We start from the raw sequence: 23,996 nt of genomic DNA on the forward strand, positions 1-23,996 counted from the left end.
GTATATACAAGGTGTTCTGTACCAAAAGACAAGGGGGCTCTAGAAACAAGATATACAGAAGCATCCCCAAATAAAGATACATGGTAAGTCCAAGCAGTGGGTCAGGGGTCGGAACAGTGCGCCTGGTTAAAAGTCCACAGTGGTTACCCGGAGCCGCCCAGAGGGAAGAAAGGAAACTTGACAAACAACCCATGGTATGGGGATCCCGCACCCCCAAGCAAACGTGAACCTTTCAGAGCTTTCCATGATAACAAACTGCCTACACCACCTGTGGCACTCGTGCTCTGGGTTCGCCACCACTGCTAGGAGCACGTGTGAATCTGAACAGAAACAGTTTAATACCTGCACGTGAGTTAGAGTGATCCTACACTGCCAATGCTGCTGTGCTCCATTCTCCTTCAAGATCAAGAGCGTTGCCCTAGGCCTCAATAAATTTTCAAATGCACCACCTGGCAGGTGCTTAAAAAATAACCCAGCAGCACATGAAAAACAGAAACAACAGAGATTCACCGGACCCCTTTATCAGTTACATACTTACTTTAACATAACTATGCTCCCTATGGTGAAGGGGAGAGAAAAACCATCCCCAGCAGATGACGAAAAGCTACCAAAAGGAATTGTACATCATTTAAAATAATGAAATATAAAGCTAAAAGAAATGTGTGGTCAGATCTAAATGAATGATGATTAAATAAATCTCACTAAAGAGAGTACAGGGAGCAAAGAGGAAAGTAAGAAAGTGGAAAGAGGGCATCACTTGGGACTGACGGGGGCTGTGGAGTCCGTTTTGGTGGCACTGATGGATGGATGGGGAGAGATGGGTATGAGACACCAAAGGAGAAGACCATGCAGGGATGGGCACTGTATGGCAGGCTTTGGAGCTGCAGCTTTGCAACAATGAGGGTGTGAAGCAGAACTGAGTTTAAGGAAGATTAAACTGGTACCAAGGTAAGACACTGACAAAAAAGAATTCAAGAGGGAAGAAACATAAAATCAGTAATTAGCAGAGATGCTATTCTTGAGATCGAAGCCTAACCACCCCATGCTCATTCCCAAAGCATTCACTCTCCTTAGCCTCTCTCTAGTTCCATTCTGGAGTCCTCTAACTACTGTCTTTGTTTGTTAGTACAGAGTTATCTTTCTAAAACACTATCCTGTCCCTTCCTCTTTTAGAAAAGTCAATGGTCCCACTAACATAAAAGGTAAATCCTCCCAGAATAGCTTCCAAACACTCCAAGATGTGAATCCTACCCTCCACTGCAATCATCCTCCCTCCCCCAGACTTCAAAATCATAACCAACCGCTCCTCTGCATCTCTACATTTGCTCTGTTTCTCAGAGAAGTGGTTCTTCCAGTCCTCTTCACTGACACAACATCTTTTTTATCAATTATGACCTAATTAAAACATTTCTTCCTCAATGAAACTCAAAAGACTAATATTAAATCATAGTATTCCTTTACAACTCCTAAGGCCAATGAGTTGAGTGCTAATTAAGAAAATCACAAAGTCTTAGCCCATTTATAAGACAGGATCTCCACCTTCAGCTGATTTTCAGACTTGCTCTAACACCTGTGTTCTTTTATACCCAACTGTTTGTACTGCCCATGCCAGCACTCTCAATGACTATTTAAAATTTTACTTTAGTTCAGTTTCTCCATTAAACTGCTCTCTCTCTTAAAAGTTACCTTTAACTCACTCTTTACCTAGAAAACGGGCCTCAAGGCTCGTTTATTCATGGTAATTCGTAGAAGCTGAAAACCTCCCACTGTGCTCTCACTTCCATCTCCCTCCAGCCTGTGAACACACTCAAGCTTAATCCTCCCTAGGGGAGTCTTGTCTTGAACCTAGGTTCCCCTCAAACTGTTCACCAACTCTCCTGCCTCCCCTCCTTATGCTCAAATTAAGAGCAATCTACACTATTTCCCTTCACTCATTTTCCAAAAACTACTAAATCAGTAGCGGGAGTTGGCTTCTCCCACTACAACTCTTCACAACAGCTCTAGCAAAAATCGCCAACCAATTACTAATTAGAGTGTCAATGACCATTTTTTGTTTCTTATGGCTTTTTTTGGTCTTTGATCTCTTACTGTTTTTCTTTGATCTCTTCTTTTTTTATATGTTTGCAATACCTAATAATTACTCAACTTGGGGAACTGGCACAACCCACACACACACTCTTACCTCTTCTTCCTTCCCTAGATCCCCTTCACATCTTCACAGAGTCTACCTCCCTATTTCCCATCATCTCTCTTTCATTTTGCTCTTTAAATATTTATATTTGTGTATTCTCATATTAGAGAAACCATGAGATATTTAACCTTCTGTGTCTGATTTATTTCACTTAGTATTATGGTCTCAAGATCCATTTTCCTACAAATGACTCAAATTTACCCTTCTTTATGGCTGAAGTACTTTATGGACTTGTAGTACTCCATATTTTCTTTATCCATTCATCTGTTGATGGACATATCAGCTGCTTCCATAACTTAGCTACTGTGGGTTGTGCTACTACTATATAAACACGAGTATGCATGTATCATTGTAATATGATGAGTTTAACTCATTCAGGAAGATACCCAGAAGAGTGATAGCTGGCTCAAATGGAATTTCTACTTTTAGTTTTTGGATGAATCTCCACACTGAACAGTTTTTCTTTCTTTCTGAACCAAAACAACAAATGCATTCAACATTACCAACTTATCCTGCTTCCTAAAACTTCACCCTCCTGGTTTCTGTGGGGTCACACCCTTATCTGACACCTGCCTATTTTCTTAATGGTCTCCTTTCTAATTTTCCTTCATTTCAGTGCTTCCGAGCATCGTACACAGCACAGCACTGTTGGACAATGTGCTTCAGTAATTCTGTCATCTCTCCTGGTTTTCAGAAAATTCCCAGGTGTTCAGCACCAATCCCGGCATCTCGACCATGCTCGATGAGTCCCACATACCCAGCGCCTCCTGGTCATGTCTTGCTACACAAGCACCTCAATTTCAGCATCATCAAAACTGAAATCTTAACATCTGCCTGTGTTCTCCATTTTAAATGGAGACACTACTATTATATCCACCCGAGGAGTCCTCTTTGACTGGTTCCTCTTCCCTTCACCACCAAGTCCTGATGACCTTCTCACTCAAGTGCTTTCTCCCATCCTCTTACTGCTTGCCCTAGGTCACCCTTCTTAGCCAATTGGCAAGACTATACCAACAGACTCCTAACTAGTCTCTGACTCCAATCCTTCCCCCCATAGTGCTGTCAAAGTGATGGGGAGACACATTCTGCCACTTCTTTGCTTAAACGTCTTCAATGAATTCCAAGCTCAGGGTATCCAGGACTTTCCATTTTCTGCCCCACCTACCTCTTCTGTTTTCTCCTTACTGCTCTGCCACATACCTGGCGATCCAGTAACAACGAACAGCTTGTGATTCTCATATTGGATCAGTTAACCCCGTGGCTGAACTGTCACCCTTTCGAAGGCCAACATCCCCACCCCCGCAGAGTCCCCTCTGTATCTCCCTGTGCATCTTCACCACTGCACTTACTCTAGAACTCAGCTCCTAGGTCAGCTCAGCCCTCAGTAAAAATAGTTAGCGGCTTGAGGCCAGAGGCTGTGTCCTCCACCCATATTACAGACTCCACAAGACTCTCTAGAATAGATCAAACTCTTCCCGACTTCTCCATCATCTGATCTCACCATCAAACCCTCCCTCCCGAGCCGCGCCTGGACACTTAGAGCACTTCAGGAGCACCCCTGTTGGAGGTCCCCATCCTCTGCTGGACCGAGAGCTCCTGGAATCACCTAACCCCGGTGCCCTGGGCACTTGAAAAGGAATAAACGCGCTCAGCAAGGCCGAAGGAATACGTCGGGGACTTTTCTCTCAGCCCTCCGCAAGCTCAGCCCCAAACCCACAGCTCAAGGATGGGGGTCACAAGATCCGCCCGGACCAGCACAGATTCCAAATCTCTCGACCCACAGCCACCCCACCAGCAGTCCTCTCCCGGAGACCTTGTGGAGCTCGCTGCGGGCTCACCGGCAGGCGGAATTCCAGGTGCTCCTGCGCCATGAGCAGCAAATACCTGTTTAGGTTGCATGACAGCGCCATTGCAGCTGCCCTCTCTGCGCCTGCGCAACCGCGCGGGCCCGCCCCCTTCCCCCAGCAAGGAGCAGCTTCGTGGAGGCGGAGCCTGGAGCTCCAGAAGCGGAAGCTCGGCCAGCCTCGCGCTGTCCCGGCATCCCCCGCGCCTGGTGTAGTTAAGCGGGGCTGATGGAGGAGCTCGCCTCTCTCCTGGGGTCTCCAGGCCAGGGGCTGGTGGTTCAGTGCAGTTCCCAGGGATCCTCCTACCTGGGACTGACTTCCAGCTTCTCTGCATCTCTTCAGATCCTTCTTCAAAAAGACTGGATAAATTTGAGTCATTCGTAGCAAACACCTACAAATGCACCTTCAGACCATAATGAAACAAATCACAAATTTAAATACCGCATGGTTTCCTTATACGCGAAGCCCAAAGGATAAATAATTTAAAAAGCAAAGTAAAAGATAAATAATAGGAAACGGGGCGTAGGACGTTTGCAAATGCGAAAGAGACCAAGAGATGGAAGGAGGGATGGGGAAGAGGATGGTTAAGGAATTAAGATGTACGGGGCCGGGGATTTAGCTCAGTGGTGCCGCCGCCTGCCTAGCAACCTCAGGGTCCTGAGTTCGATCCCCGGTACCAAAAAAGAAAAATGTGTGAGGTACATGTGCCAGCTCCCCACGTTGAATGCAATCATGTACTACAAACATGTACTAATAAAAATTAAAATAAAACTGGACTGAAATTTCACCTTTTCAGAGTAGACTAACCATCCCAGGATTCTAGTATTGACTCAGCTGCCCCACTCTTTAACACTTTGTATACTCTGTATTTTTGCAACAACTTTTCAAGAGCATGTGCTTTATAAGCCAAATAGAGTAAGTTCTGAAGGACCTGGACACCTCCTACGGTTTACTCTGTAGTTGACAGAAACCAAAACAGTATCTTTCTCAAATAAACAATGATTATTAGGTTGTATTATTTGTCAGCCTCATGCAACCAATCAATAGCCAACACTAGATTAAAATTACTGGACGTTGCTTAAACTATTCACACAAGCATAGATTTCTAATAAATATAAAATGTATTTACATATTGTATATGTACCCTTGCTTTTGAGAATACTGAGATCTTTGCCCTATTTAGACCCATTTCTTTTACATTCTACCATGATACTGCACAAAGTATAAAAGAGTAAAGATCTTACATATCAAGCACTATGTGCTAGGAACATTGTTGATGCTTGATGATAATAATGAAAAACCTAAGCTAACAATGCCAGTCTTAGACTCAAACTTCAGATCCACCATCCACCAGCCATACACTTTTAAGTAAATTTAAGGGCCGGGGATTTAGCTCAATGGCACCGCACCCACCTTGCAAGCACAAGGTTGTGAGTTGGATCCCCAGTACAAAAAAAAAAATTGTAAATAAATTTCATAGCCTCTCTGAGTCTCACTTTTCTCCTTAGAAATGGAATAATACTGCTTCCTTCAAAAGACTGTTACAAGGATTATGCAGAATAATGTCCATAATGTGTTTAACACCATCTCATATAGGGCCAATAAATAGCATTTAAGGAGGACATTTTTCTTCTCTTAACAAAACGTATGAGAATTCCTTTCAACAAGAGATCTGGGGTCCACTGTTAGGAACATATCTTCATAAGCTCACTTGAAGTTGGTCTCTGAGGAGCATGGATACCCCTTGGCCCCAAGGCTTTAGAAAAGCCTCTGTATGAGACAAGGAAGGGAAATTGTTTTCTCTTGAGAAGACAGGCCAAGGTAAGTCAGAAAACCAAATTAAATGTTAGCAGAAGGATGTTCAGTGTTTAATGTGTCCCAACCCAAGAACTGGTCAAATCTGAAGTAAAATTACTAATACATGAAATTTTTGTTTGTTTTTTGGTACCGGGGATCGAACTCAGGACCTTGTACTTGTGAGGCAGGTGGCAGAACCACTGAGCTAAATCCCTGGCCCCACTAATACATGAAAAATTGATAGAACAACTACTTGGAGAATGGCAAAGATTTGCTGATTTGCATGCTAGATTAATAAGATGCTGTGCAAAAAAAGCCAATAGATTGCACAGTCTACAGAACCCAAATGTAATCAAGTATTACTTATTTTTCACCTGGGGTCCTTTGTGCTAAAGTGCAGGATTCAACCTCTACTAAATCTCTCCTCTAGAAATGATGAAGAGAGCAACTACGTCATAAAACTCAAACTTGGATACAGAGTCTCAGCAAAGAAGATTAACCCTGCACAGCCCATTAGGGTTAGTGTGGACCTACTCTAAGATTGAACTTCCTTTGAGTGACTTGTTTCTCACCTCACTAGAGTGGTTAAGGAGCAACCCGAGAGTACGGACTTTGGAAGGGGTATTCAGTAGCATCGACAGACTTCCCATTAAAATTGTATTGGAAGGAGCCACAAGAGTCAGTCTGCCTTCTGGGGACTGAGCCAAAGCTCCATTCAGGTCCCATCTACTAAGGTCTCACGGTTAATCTTGATTATCATCTTTATGAGCCTAGGAGATGCCTCGGGGATTAGCAGACCACACTTGTGGGTGTGTCGGGTAGGTCAGGACCTGGAGGACTATATCCACTGGTGCTGGCCCCTTCCTCTCTGGTTCTTTCCCCATCTGCTTCCTGAATACCATGATGTGAGCAACTCTCTTCGCCAGGCCCTTCCGCTAAGATGCCTGTGCCTTGGAGCCAACCATCCATAGACTGAAACCTCAGGCACTGCGATCCAGAATGAACCTTTCCTCCATTAGGTTGCAGATATCAGGTATTTTGTCTCAGCAACAAAAAGGTAACTAATACTCCATGTAGACCTCTTAGAGACTTGTTTTGTTGACTGCTATCGTGTAAGCACTGGAGTCTCTGGTATCCGCTGTCTATTAAAAAACCACAGGCCACTCCTGAGAAGTAGCAACCAGCATTGGAGAGGGGAGGAGTTCTGTGTTGATTATAACATGCCACTTTGGGGTGGAGACTAGCAGGACAAAGTCAGTGAAATGAACAAAAAGGTAAAAGACTCCCGCAGGAGACGTCATATGTCATCCAAAGCTGTCCATGCATCTGTCTAAGGCTGACCATCTAACACTTAAAAAGGGGGTACATATAACAGAGAAACAATAAAAAGGAGAAAAGCTCTCTTCATGTGTACCAAGACTAAAGATTTTTGCAATTAGTAAAAAACCAGGGGCTTCAGGCCGGGGATGTAGCTCAGTGGTGCTGCAACTTGCCTTGCGAGCTCGAGGTCCTGAGTTCGATCCCCAGTACTGGAAAAAAACAAAAAACAAAAAACAAGGGACTTCTGAACAATTTGGAGAAAAAAAGGTTTTTTTGGAACAAGTTAAATAAGAATTACAGGAACTTCACCACAGTGAAGCATTTTTGAGGGAGTTCAAATTTTATGGTATGTGGGAGGGGTCTCTAGTCTTAATGAATATAGTTCAAAAAGAGAAAGAAATAACTCTGGTGCTGTATGCAAAACTGAACAAGCTGGAAATATGAAGCACCAATTCAGACTTAAGCAGTGGGACTTAGAATTAAGTATAACTCAGCTCCTTGAGGTCAAATTTCCAATAAAATCCGCAAAGGTGGAGAAAAGTAGGTCCTATTCTGTGACTAGAGACTCCCCAGAACAAATCAAACCCAAATTGCAAACTCTGCCCTCTAATTTGCTTCCTGGAAAGCAGGTTCTGTGTGAAGGAAAACAAGCTGGAGATTCAGCCTTCTCTCCTGGACATCCTCAAACTCTAATGTGTCATAATTCAAATACAGGAATCTAAAGCTCTCCATTTATAAGCAAACATAACATAGCTGTCTCATTGAGCTAAAGTAGAAGACAACTCTCTCTATATCTCAGCAAAAAGGAGCCTACTATAGGGCCTGCCAAAATTTCCTCTCAGAGCCAGTCTTTAGTTTGATTCTCTTATTTGCAAACCAAGACTTCACTCTTCTTTTACTCATTTCTAAATACTGAGCAAGGCTCTCAATTAGGTGATTTCTTGTGGGCCAGACATGTTGGCTAAAATGAAGGTTTCAGAGAATGTTGAAACAGGTGTAATGAGAAATTTGTTTCAAAGGCAAGAAGAGAAGTAAAGGGTTAAAAAAGAAAGCCAGCAAGATGGCAGGAGCTATACGATACTTTCCCACAGTCCTGTAAGTTTGGTTATTAAATGCTTTAAATGACTGGCATGGCTGGATTCTCTGGAAACAAGATGAGGTTTCAGTTATTTTGGCCACAGATACTGTTATGGAGGGCATCAAGGAAGGAAGGTCAGCTGAATCTACACTATACTCTTGACTTTTGGAATTAAAAAAAATCTACCAGATGTTGGTTTGTTATGGTAACATATTAAGGTACACAGAGGTTAAAGTACAGTTACTGACCAGTAATATGAATTATCACAAGGCTAAGGCAATAAAGATAAAAAATAATCACCCAACTCTCAAAAATCTTAAAATTAAGAAGTACCCCATTATATCTTGGCTATAGTGGGAAACTAAAATACTGTGGATGGAAGCTGAAGAAACAAAATTGCTTCAGTTGAGTGTGGGAGATTTCAGAGATTTCACAAAGGATTGGTAACATGTGAACCTGGATTTTAAGGGTAAAGAAATTTTGAAAGACATCCCCAGTTCACATCCCCAGTAAAAACAGCTGGTACACTGGTGAAAGTAGAGTTATCTTGAAGGTAAAGGGTGAGATCTTCATTAGAAAGAAAGCTGCCTGATTAATTGAATTTTTGGCTTTTCTTTTTGCAGTGCTGAGGATTAAGGTCAGGGCCTTGTACATACGAGGGTAGTGCTTTACCACTGAGCTACCCCCTTTGATCTAATTTAGCAACTTAGAAAGAACTCTGAAGGAGGCTATTCTAGCAAGATCCATAACAAGGGGATGGGTGTCTCACAAGGGAGAGACATTGGGCACCAAGACGAACAAACTCATTTTTGCTTCAGGTCCCTTTGCAGTAACAGCTTTGTGCTAAAACATTCTGTGTATCTGAGAGATGAGCGTAGGGCCTGTGGGCCTCTAACAGAACACTCAGGCCTAAATGGTCTGTCTATTTGTGTAACTGTGGAGAAAAGACTATAAGGTGAACAAGGAGAAAAGCAGGGAGAAAAGGAAGCTACTGCCATAATCTAGACAAGAAATCATGGGAACTTGGCCAAGATAATAAAAATACAAGTGATGGGAAGTGGTCAGATTCTGGAGCTATCTGGAAGCTACTGCCAGCCAGTTTGCTAAGAGGCTACATGTGAAGTCTGACGAACAAGACTCAAAGATGACTCCAAGATTTCTGGCCTGAGTAAGTGAAAGATTGGGGATGCTATTAACAAAGATAGGAAAAAGACAGAAAGGAGAGCTGGGATGTGGCTCAGTGGTGCAGTGCTTGCTCAGCATGCATGAGGCCCTAGGGTTAAGAATAGGCTCTAGGTTCAAACCCCAGTACTGTACCAGAAGGGGGCAGGATAGGAAGGGGTGGGGATTTTAATGCTGTACTTGTTTGAATGGTGTTATGACTATATATGAAGCGTGCCCTCTAAGACTCATGTGTTGGGAGTATAAGCCCCAAGGCAGCAATGTTCAGAGCCAGGTGCTAGATAGGTGACGGATCACAGGGCGCTGGCCTACTAACGCATTAAGTGACTGATGAGTTTATTAGCTGCATGGGTGCCTCCAAAGGGTCTATCATACCCTCTAGCCCTTCCTCTCTGGGTCTTTCCCCTTCTGCTTCCTGGCTGCAATGAGATGAACAGCCTTCCTCTGCCCCCTTCCACCATGATGTTCCTGCCTTCCCACAGTCCTAAAGGTAGCAGAGTTGGTTGACCATGGACCAAACCCTCTGACACTGTGAGTCAGAATAAATCTTTCCTTCTTTGCTCTTCTCAATATTTGATCACAGCAAAAATAAAGTAAAATTTTAAAAACTAACAAAAATACTATTTGACTTAGGGTTGGTTTAATTAACACATGATTCTTAGTTGTGGGTCCATCTCCACCTGTAATATTGTAAATAAGTAATCACAGAATGAGTATTTGATTCTCCCTAGCGCACTTAAATATTTTCATTAACTTAAGTTGAATTAGAGATTTGTACTTTGCTACAATAAACAGATGGATCAACAGGTATCAGCTTCATTTTAGTGACTTGTGCCCAATACACATTGAAACATCAATGAAAGTTGTATCAACTTCTTTAGCGTTTTGACATCAAAATCTAGAAATACGAGTGTTACTATAGCAAAGACTGCTCTTGTCTTGGGTTCTCTGTATGAAAAAGCCTGTGCTCTTGACCGTGGATTCTTTGTGTGAAAGAAGGCGTCTACATCTGACAGTCCATGTCTACCATTTATCAAACATCTTTCATTTCAACCTGTATTTTTAATGCTATTGAAAGAATCCAGAGAGGCAAAATCTTTTGACAGTATCTTTCCATTTTACTTGGATTTTTTCTAGCTAAGTAAACACAGTTTGGTATAATTCATTTCAATACTTTTACAATTCCACAATTACATAAGTAGTATCATGGTATACATAAATAATGATCTCAATACTACTTTAAACATTTTTAAGACAGGTTATGAATTACTTTTGCTTTGAATGAATACTATGGATAGGAGTTACCAAACAGACTCCTAACAGGCTAAGTGAATTTTAATTATACTAATTTGATTACTAATCTTTGCAAGTAAAGAGAACTTCTACTAAAAATGTGTTTCCAAGGGTTTTCCAACAAATAAGAAAAATCTATTGAACTTATATTGAATTGGCTAATCACATTTATAGAGGTTTTTAAGGCATTTCACAATTCCTTAAACACTTGCATGCTATTATCATAACATCGTCAATGATATCATTCCAAGTTTACACAGTAAAACATTCAAAGAGTGTACACGCTGAAAATCTCTTCTCTGAAGCTGGTCACATTTAACTGATTTATAGACACCTGCAACTGTTACTCTGCATACATGCTCAGTGAGCCACTTCGCAAAGCAGGGCTAGAACCCTGTAAATCTCATTCAGAGAGCCCATGACCTCCCTTATAAATCCCTCTCCAGCCTGGGGAATCAGCTGCAGCCTGGATATTCAGGACAGCTGTGAAGTCAGTACCACAGGAATCAGAACTCCAGGAACCAATGGGCTTCCCGCTCTGCTCTGCCTCCCTGTGGCCCTGACACTGCGTCCTGAACACTGGGCTCTGGAGCAGCCACTCAGAGCAGCCCCCGCACAGCCTCTCCTCTGAGCAGATCGCTGCACTTCAACAGGAACTATCGCCAGTTCTGCCCATGCCCTGAGTCAGGAGTTAAAGACCAACCGTCCCGGCTCACATCCCTTTCCTGATGCTGGCACTGTGCAGTACATGTCAAGGGTTCAGTAAGTGTTGGCTGAATAAATGAACCAGCTAAATTCCAGATGATGTAAGTATAAGTATTTATATTTAATACCACAAAATGAGGAATGAAAGCTGGCAATCTCAGCCTATTTCCAACAACACATTCATGCTCATGCTCCTATTCGTGTGCGAGGCGCAACACGTGGGCACTTTGCAGGACCAGCTGTCAGCCCTAAGCTGCCTCGGTCACCACCCTGACTGCAGACCAGCACCGAAGGCAGTTCGCAATGAAACATCTTCATGAAACGCTGTGCCAGTGTATCAGCATCATGTCATGGAAATACATTTCTTCACTGAGCCTATTTCTACTTTCTAATTACGTCTTTTGCATGACACAATCTAGGCCTAAGTACTTTTTATTCTAACTTCCCTTTGTTACAAAAAACATGCCACAAAGCAACGTTTCTGCCAGTTTTAATACATTAACTGAACCACTCTGTTTCTTCCTCTTCTAAAAAGATAAAATTCCATTCCAGTGAACTGTTACACAGCCAAATTGCTCGATACCGTAAATTCCTGTTAGCAATTACCTTTCAGTAGTCCTCCATTATCCAAAGTTTCACTCTCTCTGGCAGCTACTTTCTATGGTTTCAGTTACCCGTGAGTTACTGAAAATGACAAAACTTCCAGCAATAAATAATCCATGCACCTTAAACCGCACATTATTCTGAGGAGCACTGTGAAATCTCCCACCCCCTGGAACATGAGTCCCACACACCGTGTACCCACCTCCCCGGAGTAACCGCCTCAGTTATCAGACTCGCTGTGACAGTAGCATGCACTTGTATTCAACTAACCTTTATTGTATGTAATAACGGCCCCGAAGTACAACAGGAAGGCTGGCAAGAGCTTTTCGGCATACTGTTACAACTGCTCTGTGTGACTATTAGTCATTGTTGCTAATCTCTTACTGTGTCTAATTTATAAATGACACTCCATCACAGGTAAAAACATAATATACATACAATGTATACAGGGTCCTGGGTTTCAGGTAACTACTGAGGGTCTTGGACCATATCCTTCATGGCCAACAGGGAGTACTACACATCATGTAACTTTCAGGACCCATTTACTAAAATGATGCTAGGCTGGGCCGGGGATGGAGCTCAGTGGTGCTGCCACCTGCCTCGAAAGCGCAAGGTCCTGAGTTCGATCCCTAGTACCAAAAAAAAAAGATCCTAGGCATTCAGAGGTGGAAACCAATATCAAAATTTGAATAAAAAAGGACACATATATAATTTCTTCCCATCAGCAAGATCAGAGATGACTGTATAGTATGGGATTATCTTGAAAATTTATGTGTAAAACTATGAACTATCAAGAAATAATTCATTTCCTTTTCTCCTTCACAGGAGTAAAGGTTCCAATAATCTACTTTCTATACCAGTTTACTCTTCATAAATAACTACTAAGAAATGAAATTATTTGAACTTTTAAAAAATATAGTGTCCATCTTGATTAACCAAATTTGTTTTAAATGGAATTTTACCTACAGTTTCTTACACTTCAAATCCTAAGAGAACCATTAAATCAAAGCAGTTGGAGGCAGGTACTTATTTATGTAACTGTGTCACAGATCCCAGGAAATGACATTCAGAGAAAAGCGAAGGCCACTCAGCCGCAGCCTCCTACTAAAGCCCCCAAACCTTATAATCACAATTAGACTTTAAAGGGTCCAGAACATTAGTTTATACTGAGCCAAGATCAGGAAAACCTTCCAGTGCTGACATTTTCATGTTCTTAGTTTGTCAATCAAATAATCAGCCTGTAATAAAAAGAAAAAACACGTTTTTATTCTAGATATCAGAGCCTCTATCAAACAATTCTGTTGGCATTCCTCTTATATTAAAGCCACACCAGTAAAGTAGGGTACTATATATTCCATTTCTAAAAATATCTTACTCTCCAAAAAAAAACATAAAACATCTTACAAAAAATCTAATAACTTTATGAAACTAGTAAAGGTAGTCCACATTATCTATAAAGAGGCAGACTGTAAGCTACATTATGTATTTCTTTTTTTTATATTGGGAATCAAACTAAGAACCTTGTGCTTGCCCAGCAGGTGTGGTGCCACTGAGCTACATCTCCAGCCCCCATTACAAATTCATTTAAAATTTTTCAATTACAAGAAAAAAATGAATATATTAAGGTTTTAAAAGAAAATTAGTATGAGCTGGGTGTGGTGCGCACTCCTGTACTCTCAGCACTCAGGAGGCTGAGGCAGGAGCATCGATGCAAGTTTGAGGCCAGTTTGGGCTACACTAGGAGACCCTGTCTCCAAAACACAAGACCAAAAATAAATTCTTAAAAAAGCAAATTCATGTGGAGTAAACTTAAATGCTATTAGTAAGTGAAAGAAGCCAATGTGAAAGGCTATACGCTGCATGAGCCCCATGAGGAAATACCAAGAAGATCCGAAGGTAACAAGGAGCAGGGGGCAGCTGGGGTGGGCGGCAGGCAGCGGGCTCTCAGGGCATGAGATTATTCTGTCGGATACAGTGGTGGACACGAGTCATGCCCGGAAGGCACAGTGCCAAGGGTGTGCGCTGAAGGCAGATCTGACAGAGATCGTAAACCACACTGGAGTGCTGGGACTGCCACCACGGGCGCCGGTCCTGACAGCCAAGCGAGCCCTACAGCCGCCCCAAATGCGGGCAGTGCGCATGTGCAGCGGGGCATGCTCGGGAGCCCCGCACGTGCACCCCATTCTGCTGAGAGCTTAAACCTGCTCCAGAAAATAAAAACTGATTTTTAAAAAGCCACAGAGCCTTTCTCAAGCACCCCTTATAATGTGGAACGCCAGATAAGAGATTTTCAAATAAACTTCAGTAACTTTATCTTGGTTTTTTGTTCAAAATCAAATAATCTGTACTACTGTCAGCGTTCCAATTTTAGGAACGGTTCAGATTCCCAAGGTGAATCACAAACAGATCGTGTAATTTTTCCACTGAAGTTTGTAAGGTAATACATTCCACCCCTGGGCTGTACACACAGCCCCCCAAAACATGCTTTAACTAAATTTTTCTAGGAAACCAAGATCCTAAAGAAAACTGGAAATGCAAAAAGGAAAAAAAAAAATCCTTTTCTAATCCTACTTTTTAAATTCTGCTATCTTTCAGGATGTCCGACTTATTTATTTCAGATACAGACCCAGACATAGATCTTAAATATTTTGGATAATTAAATGAAGTCATCTGGGCTGGAGATTCAGCTCAGTGGTTCCGCCACCTGCCTCGCAAGTGCAAGGTCCCGAGTTCCATTCCCAGTACCAAAAAAAAAAAGAAATCATCTGGACAACAAGTTGAAGAGAGGCATATGTCTGAAATAGGAAGCTTCTGGAAGTGTTAATTTGGGTTTTTCACCCCAAGGGGATTGATCCCATGCGTGCTAGGCAAGCTCTACCACTGGGCCATAACCCTAGCCCAACCTGACGCTTTTTAATTCTTCCGTACTTTGACTAGAATAACAGTACTCACTACTAACCAATGGGAAATAAAGTTTGATGGTTTTTCAGATACAGCAACTGTTGGTTCCCTGAGTACCATGGACACATAAAGGAAAAGCCTGGTAAATTACTGTCAAGTGGCCCTACAGAGTCCATTAATACCCACAACTAACACACCACAGCCTACAAAAACGGCATTTTATTCCACTTTGGCCTCAACAAAGCACCGTTCTGTAACATTTCAGGCCGAAAGCTTCCACCTCAGGTCAGGTAGCTAGCTGATGCCGATATCAAAGCCCCTTTCTAAGGAGGTCAAACTGACACCAAAAATTAGAAAAGCTCGATTTCTATTATGATACCGACGATAATGACAGAAGCAGCGGGTGACTTTTACCAAGCACTGTTCACTGTACTATCTATTTCTTTTGCAGGGCTGGGGACCTAGCTAATGGCAATGGGTCTAAGAGGCTCGCACCTGCTAGGTAAGTGGTCTAGTGCTGAGCAACATCCCCAGGCTAGAAAGGCTCAGCACATGAACTATCTCAACATCTCCTTTCCGTGCTCAAAGGAGGCACTGTGACCCATGAGCAGAGTAAGGGATCTGAGCCTGACAGGGCTGTAGCTCAGTGGGGTGCTTGCCTAGCATGCACCAGACCTGGGGTCCACCTCCAGCACCCCTTGAAGAAAAACCTGCGCCTTAAAACGTGGATGCAGTTTGTAAATGGTCCCTTAAGTGAGCAGTGGGCCAGAATTTGTAGCCAGATTTGACTCTGAAGTCTGAATTCCTGATCCCATGCTTTTCTACTCCATGAGTTACTTCTAATGAGGACTCTTGGGCATAGATTCTCTTCCTATAGATCTGGTGGCCTGGAACAGCCCTACATTCAGAATTTTCTTTTGGTTAAAACATGAGGTCAAACCCAGAAAAGCTCTAAATGCCTCGTGTTGCCGAGAAAGCACAAAGCTACAACAAAAAGGACAAATAATGAAATAGGCTCGTGTGCTGCTGGTGAAGGGTAACACTTACTGCGATGAACCAGTAGGAGTTGACTCTGTAAACCAGCCTGGAGAGGAAGCCAAGCTGGCTGACCGGCGCCAGGACATGGAGGTGCAGGTGGGAGATGGAGCAGAAGGGCGGCATGTGGAAACCCATCCTACAACAGAGGTACACTGACTGCATCCACTTCACGGCAGTTACCACTGCTCTTCAGGTGAAACACGCACATGCTGGCTACCCATGACAGACACATTCACTCATAAACCTTTCAGGATTTTCCTGTGTACATTTCAGAGCATTTGCACTGCTCCTTTTCACGCTGAAAGTCATAGTAATAAAAATTCTTTATCAAAGACGGCCTTCGCAGCACGGCATGCCTCCGACAGCCTTTACAAATTCTAAGCTGACATCACTTCTTATCCCTGCAGGCCTTATGAACCTGAAAGCACCGGACAGCATTGCTCCGTCATTCGGGGACGCGGCCAGCAGGTGGCGCGCCTTCTCCTTGAGTAACGCACACACATTTCAGTCCCAACCAGCGTTTCACTAAGGACCTTGATCACGGCAGCATTTTAAAAACTTCCTTTGGTTGTGGTAGTGAATTTTAGGCAGGCGCTCTACCAGCTACATCCCAGATCTTTCGAGACAAGGTCTTAGTAAACTGCCCGGGTTGGCCATGAACTCGCAATTCTGCCTCAGGCTCCAAAAGAGCTGGGATACAGGTGTGCACCACCGTGCCCAGCATCACTGAAGTTTCTTATGTAACACTATTAATAACTGTTTACTTTATAAAACACTAAAAAAATCCTTGGCTAGAAAAAAGTTACTGAAATATGATTTAGCTCCTTCAAACTCAGTTCACAAGCACTTTTGCAAGCCCATTTATGCCAAATGAAGAAGGACAGCCTAGAAGGACTCAGCTCCTCAAGCCAGGAGAGCAGGGCCTGGGAGGGAGGTGCAGAGGCAGGGCCGCCACGCAGCCGCCAGCTCCGGAACTCATGAGGTGGAGTCGGACCTGTTGCATGCAGCAAAGGAGTGAAAAGCTTCTCTCACTACCTAGCAGACGGGACTTGGTTTTCCCCGTGAAACATGCATCTCAGGAAGTGGAATCGCTCTAGAAGCCATTTCAAAGATAAAACTTTAAGAGCTGGGCACAACAGAACATGCCTGTAATCCCAGCTACTTGGGAGGCTGAGGCAGGAGGATCATGTGAGCGTAGGATTTCAGGACCAGCCTGAGGGACACAGCTACACTTTATTTTTTTTAAGAAATGAGGAGACTTTCCAGGGTCACAAACTGAAAAGTGAAACTCAACTCAGGGCTCCTCCTCCTCATTCAGTGCTCTTTCTGCTAATCAGTGCTGCTGCATCTGGGAGAGGAATGCAGGAAGGCGTCCCTGCTTCCGCCCAAAGCTCTGGGACAGCACCTGCCCCTCGCCCTTGCCCTCGCCCTTGCCCTCGCTCTTGCCCTCGCTCTTGCCCTCGCTCTTGCCCTCGCCCTCGGATGAGGCTCACAGCTGAGGAGGGCTTTCATATGCACTGGCTCACTGGAGCTTGCAGGTGGCAGAGCGGGAGTAGCCATGAGAGGCCAAAGGATGCATCTCTGATCACACTTGTGACGCGGACAGCGACAGCACTCAGGGCGTCTGTCCTGGCTCAGGATGGCGAGAGGGAACCTCCTCGGCCCTGCCTTAGTACTGCCCACCTTGCAAGAAGTAAATTCATCATCTTTTAAAGTCAAAAGCGCTGTTCAGCTTAAACTGTTAATTGAACATTAGGTGCTTTTGTTCAAAGTTTGGCAAATAATTCATCAATGATTTCAAGTTACTTTCCTGCTAGAAATCTAATGACATATTTTTGTTTTGTTTTTTGGGGTTTTTTTGGTACCCAGGATCGAACTCGGGACCCTGTGCTTGCAAGGCAGGTGCCGGAACCACTGAGCTAAATCCCTGGCCCGTAATGACGTATTTTTAAATCACATAAAAGTTTGTCTAAGAAAATTCATTGTATACATAAATCAACAGAAACGCACATATCCAAAGAACAAAGAAAAGAGGACTTATGACTGTTTAGCTACCCTATCACAAAACTCAGTGGTGTATCGCTGATTTCTTCTGACATACACACCTCACATCTGTGAAGTCTGTGAAGTTATTCTTTTCAAGGATGGTTTTTCCAGCAGTTAGCATGCTCTCAACTGTAAAACAGGAAAGAATATTATACTACAGGAGACATTAACATCATATCAAATGAGCAACTTTCTCATTTTTTTTTTTGTTTGTTTGGGGGTTTTTTGATTTTTTTTTTTTTTTGTGGGTGGCTCTGGGGATTGAACCCAGGGCCTTTACCCTGAGCTACATCCCCAGGCTGGTCTCAAACTCCAGATCCTCCTGCAGCAAACACTTCAAGACACGTTAAGTAGCCTTAAGTTACCCAAACTGAAATGAAGGTTCAAGGAGAGCCCCGGTGTAACGTCAGTTTCACAAAATATCCTGTGTACAAACCAGCTGTGGGCAGCTGTGGACAGCTACTCTCACATGGCTAATCAGGTCAGAGTTAACCGAGTACTAAATAGAAATTGTCTGAATTAAGAGGAAAGCATGCTCACCACAACATTATTCACAAAGGCCAAGATATTAAACTAACGGACATGTCTATCAGTGGGTGAATGGAGTATATCTATTTCTGTATCTATATCAAACTAAATGCCACTCAGGCTAAAAAACAAAAAGGAAAGCAAGCCTGCCGCTGGTGACCATGGAGGAGCCCAGAAGACTTTATGCCAAAATGAAACCAATGGAGGTAATTGTGGGCTGTGTATCACTCTCCGGAGCAATCACTAATGCAGAGGAACAGCAGATACGTTAGAGGAACACGAAAAAACAGGCCTGAACATGGTCATCATCTTACCCAGCTCTACGTGGTCTCTCTGGAGGTCTTTGCAGTTGCGGATGTGCCTCTTGGGCACCACGAGATAATGATGAGGCGCTGCTGGTTTGATATCTCGGAAGCAAACCAGGTCTTCATTCTAAAGGGAAACCACATGTGAGGTCAGTGTTACAGGCAGTGTCCCAGCACCGGGCGGTGGACTCCGACACCATGGGCCCTTCCCTTATGGGTCAGCGCCTTTGAGCCCTTTTATGATGACACATCACGTTCATAAAAGCAAGTGTTAGATGGTCCCTCACTCCAAAGGCTAAAAAGCCTTAAACAAAGGCAATTTTAAGAAAACAATTATGAGTAAGGTTTCTTAAAACTTTGTTACCAACAATCTCAGAATGTTTAATTTCATGATACATTTTCCCATCCCGCCTTTAAGCTAGGTCTGTCCAGGCTTGGTATGCACCTGCATTAAAGGCCTGACTACAGATTCACAGCCAGATCAAGATTCCTTTTCACATTTTTTCCCCAAAGTAACATTTTCCGCAATTATAACAAGAATCATTTAGCATCTACACACCCAGGGGCTACACTTGTGAACACTTTACAGCAGCTGCACGTAAACACATTCTCTCTGCGTTTACTGCCTCTCGGCGGGAGCAGATTTGCACTGCTGAGACAGACCCCAGCATGCTGCAGCAATTTCTGGGCACAATGTGTGCATGGCAGGCGTCGGCTCGAGCGCTCCACAGTGAGGGGAGGAAAAGCACAGGAAGGGAAGGTTTCAACCTACGAACTTCGGGCTCCGCTTTGCCAAGAGGAAAGTAACCACCCACCCCAAACTTTAATTACTGTCTCGTCTAAAACATAAAGTCAAAGCTAAATAAAACCACACCGGTAGCAGTTTTCCTCAGCATGAGCTCCTCATTCTGAGTCCAAACTCAAGCTGAATGAGAACCTCATACCATGCCTGTAGAATAAACATGATGACCAACCTCATCTTAACCCAGTTTTGTTACAGTTTTTCTGTCTAGTGGTAAATTAGGGATAAATCCGGAACATCTAGTTCTCTGAGCATCTCCCACCATTCCACTTTGAAAGGTTTTGTTTATTGCCATACATAAATGACTGATCTTCTAAATTCTAATGAATAAAAACTACCATCAACGTATCTGTCATCAGCACCAGTAGATAAAATACCTATCAAAAGCAAAGACAGAGGAAAATGAGATATTTACAGGTAATGGAGCACTACTCTGCCGAAAAGACGGATAAGCTTGCGCCATTTGTAGGAAAACGGGTGCACCTTGAGTCCATGATGTTAAGTGAAATAAATCAGATGCACAAGTTTAAATATCTTATGAGAAACCCAAATTATAAAAGAAAAAGCAAAACTAAAGATAGACAATGGAAGTAAGGGGCCAGACCCTGCTCAGGGGGAGGGGACCGAGCAGGAGAGGGAGGGGCCAAAACGGGAGAAGCGGACGCACACGGAGTGAGGGCATCGCTGGCTCGGACGAGTCCACACAGGAGGGTAGACGGTCGGCCCGAAGACACGGGCTGATGAAGAAAATGATCTGGAAAGAAAAGCAACATAAGCTGATGCTTTAGTCAGCCTGTGCGGCAGCAGAACTGGCTCCCCGCTGCTACGCGGCCCCGGCCACACTCAGACTTCCGACCCTGGCCCGAGGGAGGGCAGGCTGCCGGCAGGAGCGGATACAGTGTCCTTTGCAGCATAGTATACGGGAGCTAAAGACTGAAAGGACCCCAGCTGTCCATCCTGCAGCCGGGCGCCTGCGTAAAGAACACCGGCCACCCCGCGTTTGAGTGGCTGTGAGGGGCAGCAGAGAGCATGGGCTCAGAGCCAGGACGCCTGCCGGCCATCCCCGCAGTGATTCCTCAGAGGGGACCCAGTTCTGTTTAAATCGGCTGTGCACCCTCACAGCCGCACCTGGCTGCACCTGCAAGGCAGAAACAGCAATGAGCCGGAGAACTCGGGCGGGCGCCCCCCAGGGGCGGGCAGGGAAACACACACCCCCCCACCCCCCACCCCCCACCCCCGCTTCCAGGACTGCACCCTGCGCCCCAGACGCAGACCCGCCCTCGCCTGTCCCTAACCCGCGCGTCTGCGCCTAGCAGAAGGACACGGCCCTCGCCCCGCACCAGTCGGAAACCGGGGCCCAGGGCCGAGGAGCCCGCTCCAGCTTTGCCAGACAGGTCTCCCCACCGACACTCCCAAACACAGCCAGACTTCTCCGCACCTGACTCTACACTACGCCTGTTTCACACAAACCCAAAAGTTGCCAGATGCTCACAATGCATATATATTCACACATTTGCATCTCCATTCACATATATCAAATCTGTGCGCTTATACAGGGAAACACATACCAATTAAATGTTCGGTGATTAGCTCCTCAAAAAAATTAATCCTCAACTTTCTGTTGGTGAACCTTTGTACTTCAACCCAACTTAGACTCAATTTTAAAAAGGTACACAGCTGGGCCGGGGAATGTAGCTCAGTGGTTCCGCCGCCAGCCTCGCAAGCGCAAGTCCTGAGTTCGATCCCCGGTACCAAAAAAAAAAAAAAAAAAAAAAAGATACACAGCTTTCTGAGCACTGCTGCAGAGAACATGAATCCTTTCGCCCTACTAGGCGGAGTGTTCTGTATACAGTATTCACCCTGTGGCTCCTATTCTGGGTGTAAATTAATTGAAAGTACTGACTGTCCAAGTCCCTCTATAAGAGTACTCCCACCGTTCTTCACATAGCTTATCTGAGAATGTTCCTTAGAAAGAAAAACCCCAACTCTGGCCAGGAAGGCAGGCGTCTGGACCCAGCTCTGTGACCCTGACGCGCCCTCCCATAGCTGCTCCATCTGCTTCCATCATTTCTCTCCAGCACTGGACAGCACAAAATCTAAACGCAGTTTCTAGGGATCAGAGAAACTGAACACTGCAGTTTCTAAGTGTGCCTTACGTCTCGCTGGCCTCACCTTACTATCAGTGAAACCAGGGACGACGAGGGGACAGCAGGTCCCTTCGGGTTCAAGCCGCCCCCAGGGGGTCTCCATCTCCGCACTTGTTCTCCCGCCCTGGCCCTGAACCCTTAACACGGTCCCGCTGCACGCCGCTCTCAGCACAGCCGCCCCCTTCTGCACTCCGATCTGGGCTGCTTCGGCCACACAGCAGAGCAGACCTGACCCTGAACGCACGGCGCTGGTGACCCCGCCGCCAACCGTCCTGTTCGCCCAGTCCGCTCTGCTAGCCTCCAGGGCACTGCCACTGTTTTCCTGCCAGACAACCACGGATTACTCCTTCACCTCCTGCGGTTCCACACGTGCCACCTCCACTGTGCGGCTTCTCCAGCGTGAAATTTTAAAATTCGTCTCCCTGCTTTTCATTTTTTCACCATGGAATCTACTGCATCTTCCTTATTACGTTGTTGGTGGTCTTCTTCCCCCAGCAGGGCGCAACCCTGATGCGGGCGGGCGGGCGGGGACTCCGCACTCCGTGTCCCAGCCACAGCCCAACGCTGCAGCAGCCGCCGGGCCACGGGGCACCATTCAGGGTGGAGGACCAGGCAGTCGCCACCTTCTGGGGACTCAGGCCCCATCCCTGGGCCGCTTCACCCCTCTCCCCATGAGGATTTTTTTTTTTCCAGTACTGGGATTTAGAAGCTTGCTCTTAAGCCCCAGCTTCTCCTGCCTGTCACAGCCCTTGGGAGTTGTCTGCATTTGCTGGCTTCCCCTCCCTCCGTCGCAGCCTGCAATCACTGGAACCCACAGAGGCTCACAAAGCCAAAGGTGTCACAAATGAAAACCATCCTGGCCTCCCTTGGTGTCCACAAGCACAAGCAGCGAGGAGGCCACCTCCCCGGATTGGAGGACCGGATGTGTGTGCGCGCGCGCAAATGCCAGATCCTTCCTCTGGATGCCCACTCTCTCAGCTTCCCGCACTCCTGCTCCCTCTCCGCGTGTCCCTGCAGTGCCCGCCGGCCGCCTGTCCCTGGCGAGGTTAGGGTCTGTAAGAGTTCCAGACAGGCCCATCAGCGTCGCTGCTTACTCCACACCCTCCTGGGGCCTCTCGGTTAGTGTGCCTTCCCTCTAAAATCAGGGGTGAAGAGATGGAGTAGGTCCCTTCCGGTTCTCTGGCTCAGCCCTTTTCGAGGTCCATCTATGAACGACTCTGTCGTAAAATAAATAATATAAATAAATAAATAAATAAATAAATAAATAAATAAATAAAAAGCGACTCTGTCTCAAAATAAATACTAAACGACAAAGGGCTGGGGATGCAGTCAGCGCAGAGCCCCAGGGTCCAATGCCCAGGGAGTGCAGGGAACCAGGCCGCCACGCCACAGGGCACCGGCACTGAGCACCTCTGTTCCATCCCACCCTTTAGCTGGAAGTCCGCCCAACGCCTGTCCTTCGATCCTGCCCACCACAGACTCTCCCAAGCCGGTTATCTGGAAGGAGTTCAGTTTATTACTAACGAATGAAAACACAACTGCTACAAGTCTTTGTAGCGACTCTGCAGGTTGTTTCTCTAAAGATGAGGAGAGCCACTGTAACAGCGTATTGGAGACCCCTGTCCAGCAACGCCGGGCCGAAACCTTACTGCCAACACCAGGGAACAAATCAGGCTGATGGGTCACAGGTTGACCTAAGCCCCAACCCTCCGCCCGCCAGATCCTAGCCACTAGAAAGGTGGGCGTGGTGGCGCACTCATGTGATCCGAGCAGTCGAGGCTGAGGCAGGAGGGTCTCGGCGGGCTCCAGGCATCCTGGACTGCACAGCGAGACCCTGTCTCTAAACACAAACACAAATAAAGAAACCCTCTAGAGGGGAAGCAGGCAGAAACCCCTGTAACAAAAGCAGAGGTCACACAGTGTCGTTGTAGGCCAGGGACCTTGCCCGGGTCCGCGCCCACCTCGCAATGCAGCAGCTCCGTGCCGGCCTCCTGCCCGCGCGCGATGCGGCAGAACACGCACTTGAGGTCGCAGTCCGTGGGTTCCCCGGGGGTTCCCGCCGCCGCCGCCGCCCCGGCACCGCCGGACTCCGCCATGGCGCCGGAGCTCGCGCTCAACGCCCCGAGCCGCCGGGAGGCGTCGCCCTCGCCCTCTCCCGGCGAGCGCCGGGCCGGAAGTGGGCCGCGCGCCGGACCAGGCCGCCGGAAGTGGGCGGG

General features: G+C 45.6%; 1 protein-coding gene across 14 annotated transcripts in view; it reads right to left on the bottom strand.

Moving 5' to 3' along the window:
- LOC101719219 (tRNA (guanine(10)-N(2))-methyltransferase TRMT11) overlaps positions 1–23,949 on the bottom strand; it is a 64,856-nt gene extending 40,907 nt beyond the window's left edge. For 6 of the 14 annotated variants that reach the window (XR_015442556.1, XR_015442557.1, XM_087190151.1 and 3 more), the window contains exons 1-6: positions 23,742–23,876; positions 22,133–22,997; positions 20,301–20,387; positions 18,841–18,958; positions 18,058–18,127; positions 15,962–16,088 (exon numbers count right to left, since the gene is read on the bottom strand). Coding sequence is in view for 11 of the 14 variants with exons in the window: in XM_087190151.1 (XP_087046277.1) it covers positions 15,962–16,088; positions 18,058–18,127; positions 18,841–18,958; positions 20,301–20,387; positions 22,133–22,213 (483 nt within the window). In the remaining 3 variants the exon portion in view is untranslated. Of the gene's footprint in view, positions 1–4,029; positions 4,172–4,341; positions 13,221–15,961; positions 16,089–18,057; positions 18,128–18,840; positions 18,959–20,300; positions 20,388–22,132; positions 22,998–23,741 lie in introns of those variants that run through there. The other 8 variants (XM_087190154.1, XM_013072683.3, XM_021259210.2 and 5 more) reach the window with 7 other exon arrangements.
- Positions 23,950–23,996: the final 47 nt, after the last annotated feature.

Source organism: Heterocephalus glaber, unplaced genomic scaffold (assembly GCF_053883595.1).
Source record: "Heterocephalus glaber isolate CG9 unplaced genomic scaffold, H.glaber_assembly_v1.0 deba00001550, whole genome shotgun sequence".
Lineage (NCBI taxonomy): Eukaryota > Metazoa > Chordata > Mammalia > Rodentia > Bathyergidae > Heterocephalus > Heterocephalus glaber.